General features: G+C 48.7%; 1 protein-coding gene across 1 annotated transcript in view; it reads right to left on the reverse strand.

Annotated features, from left to right (window-relative positions):
- Window positions 1-11,367, reverse strand: part of LOC117226131 (uncharacterized) — a 34,122-nt gene extending 22,755 nt beyond the window's left edge. Inside the window, exon 1 of the mRNA XM_033480176.2 lies at window positions 11,200-11,367. Coding sequence (XP_033336067.1) covers window positions 11,200-11,216 — 17 coding nt within the window. The 5' untranslated portion in view covers window positions 11,217-11,367. The remainder of the gene's footprint in view (window positions 1-11,199) is intronic.
- Between the last annotated feature and the right edge of the window lie 719 nt (window positions 11,368-12,086).

The following is a 12,086-nucleotide window of genomic DNA, read 5'->3' on the forward strand; positions in this document are numbered from 1 at the left end:
GCGCAGAACACAGAACGGGCAACTGGTTAATTTTCCCGTCGGGCAACGCGCGATGCGGCTGTGTCGATGCCGTCCGTGGCCCCCCCTTGCTTTTATTTTTACGATTTATTTCGCGGCGGTTTCCACGCGAAACCGTTCCGGTTAAGCTTCGCTCGTCAATCTCCGGTAATGGCATCAACGCCATTAATCTGGCCGTCGATCGGGCACGCACCTATCCGAGTAAGTACGTGCGAACCCGAGGACTCTGAGACAATCGATCGGCCACGGGACTAATCACTTTCGTCGATTAATTAACGGTGCCGCGGTTGGAGTCCTCCGGACTCGGGGCCGCGGAAGCGAACCCGTTAGGGCCCCGATACGATCGTGTAAATTGACCGCCGCGTACGATTTCATGCCCGTTTGCCCGCAATTAATAGAATCCAGCCGATTATTGAACCGACACGGCAAGGCAGCGGGGCAGCGACTTCTTGTTCCTCGCTGCCGGAGACAAACTGCACAGAGCTGGAAGTCGTTCAAACAGAATTCCGCGAACGAGAAACAATGGGAAACGAATAAAAGAAAATGGATGGAAAATTGTTCCTGTCCATCTAATTTGAAAACTATGCGCGTAAGCGAAGATTATATTTTTTAACTACTGTTATCGTAATATTTGCCGCAAGTAAGTTTAATTAGTAAATTAAATTAATTACATTAATAAATTATTGACCCGTCGTTTGGACGGGTTCCGTGAACCTAACGTTGTATCGGTGCACAAATAAATAAATAAATCGTCGGAGGAATTGAATACGTGCTCGAGCTGCTAAAATATTATGAAATACCAGCGATATTATGAGAGATAGCTGGGCGAATGTTCCAGGGACGACCGCAAACGAGGATCAATTGTTTTCTCAAGTGCTCCCCGCGTGTCTCCCCTAATCTCTCCCTTCGTTTCACCCTCGTGATGTACCACCCTCTCGAACAAAACGTCCCAATTACGAGTGGTTCCTCGAGAGAGAGAGAGAGAGAGAGAGAGAGAGAGAGAGAGAGAGGGATTCAGCGAAAAAAAACGATTCTACCATCTCGAGAACCAGATCACGGGGTGAAAAAGGCAAACCGGCGATCCCCGCGAGCGGATCGTAAATCCTTGAAAGAGATCGTAGCACGGTGTTTTTGAACGGCGATTAATAAAGGCCGCCACAACGTCCGATTCAGAATACGCGATATTATTTAGCCAGGTGAACGATGCAATTAGGCTCCACGAGATTTCCCGCAAAGACGCCGCTGCTTCGGCGTGCAGGGGGCGTGTTGAGACGCGGTAACCGAGTCGCATTTACTCCTTTTTAGGTAGTTTACGACGCTTCGACGGAATAATGAAAAGGATGCCGGTCGGCTGATTATGCGTAAAAGTAACCGCGCACCGGTAAGTGAAAAGGGAGTCGCCGATTCGCGGCTACCGACGAGCCTTGAATTTATAATTCACGACGCCGAGCGACGAGAGATACATACCGCTCTCGGGAATATCGATAACCGGGCAGATTTTCCACCTCGAAGTTCGCAACACTGTGGTTAGTCCCGGACTAATTAGCTCCAGCACGGAGAATCCGAACACTCTGGCCCGAACTACGAAACATCGCGAATTGTAATCTAGAGACACGCCCTTCGTTCGAGGCGCGATAGAACGGCAGGAAAAAATCGTACATCGAATTTTTCGACGTCGTTGCATAGGGGAAGTTTCAATCTACAAATCCATGATGGTTTGAGCCGAGGAAAAAATTGTTCGAGTCACAAAATCCGGTAACAAACTCAAATACTGGAACAGTTTGGTACGAGAAACTACCATTGTCCTTCTGCCGATTTTCAAATGCCGAAGCAATTTTAGGGAAAAAGTTGATACCAGGAGGTGAAAGTAGAAGCTTTACCCTTTCGAATGAGACTAGATAGACCACCGTACGATTTTTTTTAACGAAGTTATACCGATAAGAACATCGCCACAATTTGTCAACGTTCCTCCAGTCCTTTAGGGGATATATCCTAGCGCGAATCTTTGAGAACATTTTTCTGCATTTTCTCGAAAGATACAGATTCCAAAATACGTGTACGAAATCTCACGTGTGAATTATTCGAATTAAGGAAGTTGAATCTGGTTGATCGGAATAGAGATCTAGCAGAGATCGGGGACACCGTGAACAAGTAACAAGTATCCACAGTATGCAGATCGTGGAGGAGAGAACCGATAAAGCGAGAGCTGCGTTTTATGGGGAGCGAACCGAGCACGTGTCGACGACAGAAATTTATCGATAAATCGTTAACAATCCCGAGCGGGATGTATCTCGCCGGTTGACTTATCGAAGAGCCGGTGAACACAGACGCGCGCGGCTCTACACGGGAGAGAGACTCGATTTAAATGCGTGCATGCGGGATGGAGACGCGTGCTGCGTCCGACGGACGGTCAGGAACAATCCATTTAACCCTTATTAGGTCAGTGTCAATGGCCAAGATTGAAACGAGTTTCGCGAGCGAGCAGAGCTGAGCCGCGCGGCCGCCTCGCCGGCCTGCGTCGGCCATTAGAAATGCGCATTATTTAACGCAAACGCGCACTGGTAATTGCATAACCCGTCGCATGTACAAAGTAATCGAACCGGCGCGTACCGTGTACCGATAAATCACGTCGCGAGCGTGTCTTGTAATTGCGTTTGTCGCTCGGCCGTGAAAGGGAAATCGAGGAAATATTGCCACCGGCTTGTTCGACACGATCTGGAAATTCGATCGATCGCGAACGGCAACTGATTTAACGAGTTCGGCGATCGATATGACGAATGCGAACACCGTGTACATGTTTATCAAGTCGATGCGTTTTCGTTCGATCGGAAAATCTCCGAAGTATTCGGGCCACGATCCGTTGATATTGATTTAAGAGCGCCCGACTGTTACATCGAAGAGCTAATCGCGACGCGTTATTGGTTCAGTGTAGAATGCATTTCTGAGTAGGAATTAATGTTCTTGAAACCTGCTCCCTCGCGAACGCAGCGAGATTTTTCTTTACCGGTCGGACGAGAAGGATCGAACGGGCTTCGAGCTGTTGCTCAATACCGAACATCCAGAAGTTTAGATCATTTGTCTCGTTGCCGAAATTTTTACGTTCCGTTCGATATTTGAATAAAACACGCTTCCTGTTAGCGATCGATTCCGAAGTTACGACCGAATACGACCGAAATTTGTATTTGCCGTGCGATCGGTGGCAAATCGCCATGTAATTGCACCTGCAGGCTCGCAAGTTCGCGGACGAATTCCGAAGCGAGAGCGGCATTGTTCGCAGCGCAAAAGGTCGAATGTATTTCGCAGCAGCTCGCACGATCGCCGGTTCGAATATTCCCGAGCTCGCCCGGCGAACGAGCATATCCGATGCGCTCCGAACGCAATGCATCCGAGGCAGCAGCCTCCGCTTCTTCCCTCCCGTCGTCCGCGCGCTGGCTCTTTGACCTCAGCACCATTCTGCATAACGGTGCATCGGCCTGGACGTTTGCCTATTATGTCACTATATTCGCGAAAGGATGCTGTGTACCGTAACCGCAGCCTGGATAGAGGCACCGCGGCTTTTTCAAATCCGCGCACGATCGCCGTTTCGCAACACGGGACACCCGAACACGACCGATTCGGATCGGGAACCCGAGGAAAAGCTCTGCGCGCGCGATCGTGCTCGGTTTGATAAGGCCCGAGAGCGGCGATCCCGCATGCAACAGGCCGCGGGGCCGCCGGGCCCGTCGGCGAACGTATTTATGCCCGATAAATGCATTTATGCTGGATGCCTGCCACCGGAACCTTCGCACCGATCACACACGACCGACCGACCGACCGACCGCCGCTCCACCGGCTCCGCAATCTCGATCACGATCCAGCAAATATTTGCGCGCCGATGAAATTTCCCTCGACAAATATTCCGAGATAACTCGCGGAAATTAACGAGGTTTGTTGGCATTACCGGCTTCCTGTTATCGGTTCGTTCAACCGTACTTTATTAGATCCAAGGGCGGTTTCACTTTAGACCGGTCATATTCGAGTTCTCTCGAAGTACGTAAAATTCTACAGGTTTCTCAAGAGTGTTGTTTCCACTATCGTATCAACCGATCGAGTCGGCGCGCGATCACGCTGTACATTTCGCCGCTTGGCATTTTTCGATCCGTGTTTTTTCAATGACCCCTGGTACTCAAACGTTTAAAGAAGACAGATACAATTTAATTATCTGGCTTTCGTCCTTTACGACTGGTTATAGTTTTATTGCAACGGGGCCCCATTAAATTCGCTCGCTCTTAATAAAATGCTAATGATCAACGTTAGGCGAAGTCACTCTAATATTATACCGGGCGAGCGATGCGGGACGAAGTCGTCTCGATATTATCCACCCGGTTTTTGCGTGCCTGCGATTTTTCTCGGTAGCGAAGCTGCTCCTTTAAAAAAAAGGCTGCGGATTACTGATCGACCGGCGCGGAGTATAACAGTGTATAGATATAATATTACATGGCTAGCAGGACCGGATAGCTGTTTTCCGTTTATTAGCGGTCGTATGGTCAGAGCTAACGGTGCGTGGACTCGATAAAATGAGAGGAATCGATCGGTGGATCGACGCGTTGATCCCGATCCCTTCGGGCATTGAAATCGCGACGGCGATAGAAGCGTTTAACGAGATATTTTGTTTGCACAAGTTTGGTTCCATTGGTCACGGAGGCCAGGAAATTCTACGAGGCTCGGTCGAATATATATGTATACACCCTGCACAGCCGGACGAAGTACGACAACTCGTGTCTCGTTTCTTTCTTAATTGTCTCGATCCGACTGGAATCCAACGATGCGATGGTCTGTTATTTGCGATTCGCTTCGTGCCGGCCGGAGTCTTCTCTATTTGCATGGTCGCGGTGTCTCGCGCGCTAGCTGGTTTATTTCACTTGAACTAATTGGCACTAATTACGGCTCGACACGATTCCGCGGGAAACGCGGTACACGAGCGGCTGGAAGAAGTCCGCGGGAATGTATAATTCCTTCGCGGAACAGGGCGGGACGCTTATGGTCGGTTGACGCGTGCTGGTGTACCCCTGCAAATTATTTCTCTGATTCGTTCAAGAACTCCGGACTCTCTATTAAGCCGGCGCATTAATAATTGCGGCTTCGGACCGGCTATCGCGGCACGAAGGCAGCCGCGATGCCGCGCCAAACAAACGCGCGCCGGCCATTTTTACCGAATTAACAAAGCACGTTAATTAGAAATTCTACCGCGAACCTGTGCTTATCCCTGGTCTGATATTTCCGCCGCGATACTTCGAGAAATAACGATCGAGTCTCGCGTATACGTACGAAAAAGTTGTAATTTGTGCATTTAGATATAGATCTGCTGCAGCAACGGATAACAGAGTCCACGAAGCACCGGAGGATACTTAATAGTACCAGCAACGCTCCTCTAACAACGTTATCAGAGCCTCGTAAAAAGTTGCGACGTTACGAGCCGCCTGATCGCGGCATCGCCGAGTAACCGTCTTAAATAATTCTGTGCATAACGAATTCATAAAGCCATTACACGTGTAATCCGGCCATTATCACTTAACCCGCGATAAATCCTAAGACGCTTCTTGCGACCGGGACTTACACTAGACGCTACATCTGCGGTTATAGGGCAAAACAACCAGTACTAGACGATCGCGGACGCGTAGACCCGCGACGAAACAATTTCTTCGGCACATTCTGTCTTCAATGTACGGGAGATCACGGTGCCAGTGCCTCGATGAACATGTGCAGTCAGAATCTTTTTTGTCGGACACTCCTGTTCACCTTGCGACAAGAGACGTTAGCGTCGTAGATCCTCGGAAAAATCAGTGGTTCTCGGATTGTCGATAGCGACGAAGAAGAAACGGAAAAAACTTTTGCCTGCAGGAGGCGTCGGATCTTTCGACTCTTGGATCTAGCATTTAACACTCTGGACTCTACGATTCTAGACCTCGGACTCGACGATTCTAGACCTTGGACTCGAGGCTTCCAAGCTCTATATTTCTAGAATTCTAGCCTCTAGGCATCTAGGATTCTATAATTCCGAGCTCTAGACTTTCAACATCCTCTACACTTCCCTATGTTTCTAGGATTCTGGACCTTGGACTCGAGGCTTCCAAGACTATATTTCTAGAATTCTAGCCTCGAGGCATCTAGGATTCTATGATTCCGAGCTCTAGACTTTCAACATCCTCTACACTTCCTTATGTTTCTAGGATTCTAGACTTCCAGGATTCAAGGCTTCAAAAATTCTACACTTCTGTACGGACCCACGCACTAAACTTTTAGTATTCTAAACCCCACAACTCCAAGATTTCTGAACGCTGAACCCCAGAGCTCCGAGAAGGTAGACTCTATCCGCCAGGATACAAAGCTCTAGCCTCTCGTTTCTAATGCCAGAGGTCCCGAGACCCGGAGCTGACGAAAAAAGGATCGGCCCGTGTAAGGCAGCGACGGTGGTTGCATCAGAAGACGCGTTCCTTCATGCTAATCGAGCTAGGCTCGTCGAGGAGGAGCGTGTCTCCCGGGTAAAAAAGAATTGGCAAACGGGACACGAGAGGTTCCGAGAATCAAAGGGTGGGATCGCTCCTCGGTTCTCTAAAGGCCGTTTATAGTCGGTCGAGAGGTCTTTTGACTGCTGCTAACCAGGAAGCCGGCCGGTTACGATCGCGAGCCCGAGAGAGAGAGAGAAAGAGACGGAGGGAATAGGAAGAATTAGAAACGTCAGAAATCGTTAAAACGCGCGTGCTCGAATTGCTCACGTGCCGATCATCCTCCTGGCTCGACCTCCCTCTTCCTCTTCCTCTTACCTCTTCCTCTCTGTTCAACCCTCCCCGTGTACTCTACGAGCTGGTCTCTCGACGCGCACCGTGTTGCAACGTCTCCGTACACACGGGTCTCCACACGCGTCCGCTCGGCTATTTATGCCTGTGTCTACTTATGTGCGAACCAGTCAGCACGTACGTGCCGAGCACGTAATATATCGCGTGTCCCAATCGAACCGGCACCCCTCGGTTCCCTTCGCGGCCCTACTCCGGCAAAGAGGGTCCCTCGACAAATAGACCTGCCGCCTGGAAATGGTCGTAACCCGGCAGAGAGCAAACACGTACCAGCGTTTCGAAGACGCGCGGTATTTTTACCCGGGGGCCATAAGGCCGGGGACCATGGTCGCCGTTGATAAATAAATAAATCTAGACGCCACGATGAAATGGTAGCTGCCCGGCCGCAGCCGTTTGTCAGATGTATTAACGTGTACGCGCAAATTCCTGGCCACTTGGTTTACAGTTAGCCTCTCGGAGGCTGGCTCTCTCGGGGCACGGCTTGGGATCGATCGATCCTGGATCGCGGGAACTCGAGGTTTTAAACGTCCGTGGCCTAGATCGCACGTGTCTCATTCGCGGGGAATTATTTCGGGCGATGGTGCCACCGGATCCTCGAGATCGCATTAATTTCTTTCCACGCTTGTTTCAATTGATCGACCGTCGTTTGGATCTCCTAAGATCCAAGGTCGGTAGGTGTTAGAAGTTAGGAGTGATTTCTTGCCGAACGAACGCCGTAGAATAAATCTTAATTACCTTATTGTAAATTTTAATCGAGTCTTTTATGATTCTTACTGAAATCGTACACGAGCAGCGATATAGAATCGCATCGCGAAGACCGTGTAAAGCTCGAGACTTTCACGTCCTGTAGCTCGCATTGGTTTAATATTAGACTTTAATGAAGGAAGTGAATTATTTTCGTTCATGCTTAGCCGGGCTCATGCGAGTGTTATTAACCGGAAAATCAACCGGTTAACTCTTGGCTGGCCGCACGGGGATAAGCATGATTTTAAAAGCAAATCTTCTCGAAGATCCGCATAAAGTAGACGGATCATTTCGCAACGTATGCGCGTAGAATTTGATTATAAGATTCCTATTCATTCAATCAATTAGGATTTTGAAAAATCTGTGCCTCGTTCAATTACGGGCTCATAAATATAATGCAACGTCGCCGATTCTATTGTGTTGTCGGGTTAGCAGATGGCTCGGGATTAACAGGTTAATTGCTCTCCGTTGATACCGCAACGAGAGGCGGATTTATATTAATGTTTAATCAAGGAAGTCCATTGTTCCGCAACAACGTATGTATGGACCAGCCGTGGAAAATTCATGTAGAAATCTTTCTAACGAGTCGAAATTCCAGATTTGGGTCAGATCGCGGAGAAGAATTATACGCGAGGGTTAAATTGCAGCCGAGAGATCTACTGTACTTACGCGCGTCGGCATGTAAAATTCATTTCGAAACAGTTGTAACGAGTACGTACAGTTTCGGGCCCGAGTATCCACGAATAAATCTTGAATCGTCGGACAAGATTTTCAGATAAACAGCCACAGTTAAGAGTAGCGTGCGAAGCTTGCATAATTCCATCGAAAGCCCGCGCAGCTCGTCAAATTCCTAATTGAAATTTTTAATTACATTGGCACGAACGGTGCCGGCGGAGGAGGATGAAATCACGGAAGAGATCCACGGACCCGTAGAAAATTCATTAAAAAATTAGCACGCCGCGAAAAGATACGAATGAAATTTTAAATTGGCGGCAGATTGACCCCGAACAGGGGACACCACCAGGGGTTAATTCCCGCGAGAGACAGCAGCCGTGTCCGTGACCGTCGGCGTCGAACCGCGCGGGTCGTTCCGTATTTCTCGAACCACGAAAACGCTATTCTTCCCGGAACGATATCCTTGAAATCGATTCGACCGCCGAGGGACGATTCGCAATTAAGAGAATCGCGGCGCGAAATCGAATTCGGAGGGTTTGGATGGGGTCTCTTCTGCTGGCACCGTGGAAAAAGGACAGAAAACACGGGGAACCGACGCGAGACTCCATCGACGGTGTAATAATCCGCGACAGAGATGGTTATGCTCTTAACGCGCAGCTACGTGTATGCAAAAGTAAACACGTTGAGCCTGTTTAACACGAATGCGCACGCGGGCTCGTTCGATCGTGCTCTCGCATGTGTCTGCGTGCCACCTTTTCTTCCTCTGGCTTTTCTGCTTCTTTTTTTCTCGGCCCACTCGCTCTCTCTCTCTCTCTCTCTCACTTTCTCATTCCCTTTTCGCCTCCCCTCTGACAGAGTCCTGCCAGTCTCTCGCACCCCCCATGGTCGGTGACTAACACACAAAGCAGACGGTGCCCTTACCGTAAATCGCCGACGAACACACAGGGAACACAACCACGACGGCACGAGCGTGTAAAATCTCTGTGTGTAGGTTCGTGTGTGTCACAGTGCGTGGGCGACCCTTCCGAACGGCGTATCGAGTGCCGTCGGACCGACGGAAAAGTGCACAGTGCACGGTGCACTTGCACGGCCAAGGTAGGCGTCAAATTACGATACACTTATGGAAATTTGTACTCTTGTCAGCGCGCGATCCTGCCACCGCCCATCGATCGTAAATCCAACATTTTTCCTCCGAATCCGACCCCCCCACCCCTGTACGCTGCAGGTTGTAGACGCACATGATCGATACACCTTCTATTTGTCAAGGGAGTTCTCGCCTTCGAGCTCGAAGTTTTGTGGGCGTTCTAAATGGAACCAGAATGCGTATCGTTCGCGAACGGATTCGGTTTCGAAACTGTTCCAGAGGTTCAATTGCTCTTAAAGTGGATTTCAGGAAAGAGGAACACGTGCAGTCGTCTCAAGCACGAAAGAATCCTTGAAGAAATCAGAAACTAGTTTGAAGTACGTACCTACTCAAGCTACTCGTGTCCGCAATTGAGAGGGTACAACGATGAAGAACGATTCCGTCACTAATTCCTAACAAAAATCTCTCGACCCTTTAAGCGTAATAAAGATTCGCATAAGAATCTTTTTATCGCCGCAAGATGTTCTTGTCCATCTTGAACATCGCATTCTATCGAAATCAATCAACCTTTTGGCATACAAATACAGTACAATACAATAAACGAGTCTAATTGTCCTATCTACAAGTCTCATTATAATTCGCAGAAAACGTTGACTTTACTACATAAACGATAAGATAAGAAGCAAGCAGTGGCGAGACGGAGTGCGTCTTCGATCCGTAAACCAAGGGATTAATTCGAATTTGCTCGAAGCCCGGAGAGTTTAAGCGGCTGAGAAATTACAGCAATAAATCCAGCATTTTCTAAGCGCATTGAAAAGTATTTAGACGAGAAGCAGAGCGCAGGCTGGCGAGGATAAAGTCTGTTAAATTACGGCCAGACCGCAAATAAGGAGGTTCGTAATGCGAGAGAATCGCGGAACCATCTCCTTTGGTTGTTATCCCTTAGGAATCATCATTTAGGATCGGTCGATTCGCAAACGTCGATGGGTCTCGCGGACCTCGCACGTCCCCGGCGACGATAATCCCGGCATAAAGATGATTTATGGGACACATAATTTCCGAGCCTTATGGCAAATAGTGGAGTCGGTTACATCGGGGCGGATAGGTCGTACGGTTAATGCGGATCACTGCAGGACTTTCATGGTCTCGTCTGGTTCCGTGAAGTCAATAATTTATTACGATGTGCTTTGGCTCGAGCGAGATAGTCAATATTGACCGCGCTGGGATACGGAGGATGCGGCGCCGTTCGACGATTCGACGGTACGAGTACAACAAATTCAATCGGCGATTCTTCCCGCAAATATTTGCTGTACCGTTCTCTCGTATCCTCGCACCATGGGATAAAAAGGATAAAAAAAAAAGGAAATATGGTAGTCGCGGAACGGGATAGAGCGCGTGGTCGATACTCGAGCCATTCACCGGCGAATGAAATTTTATTGGGAGCCGCACGGCGTCCCGGACGATTTATTATATGGCCGGTCCGTTATGGATTTTCGATACTCGCCGCTAGCAAGGATAAAAGTACTCCCCCGACTCACGGCTACGAATGGAGCAACTATCAGCTAAATGCTCGTCAACGTGTCACCGAGGATTAAACCGAGTCCCGTGCTCCAATGGAAGCGCGATACGTCGTGAAAGCCGAGTCCTAATCTTATCTTCAACGGCCAGACAGGACGAAGCGATTTTCGTAGACAGGAAACTACACGAGACACGAAGCAACCGTGACCGTATAGAAATTCCAGGAAACGGTCGAAACGAAAGCAACACCGGTACAGGTTCGAGGAAAAATCGCGAGCAATAGCGAAGAACGATTCAGAGGATCCGTGGATCGATTATTGTTCTTACCTCGTGATCGCACGCATGATGAGGAACGGTTTCGTCGAGAATACGGGACAAGCACACCAGACTTTTACATCAGAGACGAACTGGGAAACGTTCGTTGCGGAGATACGAGCACCATTTAATACCCGATGCAATCGAAACGAGCGCGCGTCAACGACTGACTCGAGCCAGCACGAGCACGAGTTAAGAGTGGCCACGAAGAGCGTCGGTAACCGCCGAAGACGCCCGAAGTCGCGTTCGAAAAGCCGATTCTTGTCAACTCGCGACCCCCAAGCGTTTCCAACCCTTACCCCGTTTTATCCCTAATTAAGATTGGCAAATACGAGCCTCGAGCGGTGTTTGCTGTAACAACACTGAAAAGATTTCGAGTGCCTTGTAGACACGTACCTACGAAACGTCACCTCGTTCCCCCCCGCGCGGTTTCTCTTCTCTCGTTGATTATTCTTGAAAAGCGAGACGCATGATTTCGTTATCGGAGGCATCGACGCGATGGAAAGATAATAACTCGAAGTTCCCCTTTGCCAATCTCGATGCGGATTTAATCGCTGCGGCCCACTCGATAACCGAAACACTGTTGATTTTGCAAAGTCAATTAATTGCCAAGTGAAACTTCCATTTCCCATTCAAACGATTTATTCTGATATCAGTGCTTACCGATTTGATCGAGACAAAAATCCCTTAATAATTTTAATAAGAGAAAAATGATGAAAGAAAATTTGGAAATATTGATCGACCTTTTACCTACCCTGGTTTTAATTTTTCCGAGCAATCAGGAGAACTTGCCCTGAAAATAGAATTGAAAATATCAGAAGCTAGTAACTAGAAAGTGTATCGTATCTATAAATGAATAACAACTCGACCGGAGCAAAATACTGATTCCCATGCGTCGT

The sequence above is a fragment of the Megalopta genalis genome, chromosome 11 (genome assembly GCF_051020955.1).
Source record: "Megalopta genalis isolate 19385.01 chromosome 11, iyMegGena1_principal, whole genome shotgun sequence".
NCBI classification, from domain to species: Eukaryota; Metazoa; Arthropoda; class Insecta; order Hymenoptera; family Halictidae; genus Megalopta; species Megalopta genalis.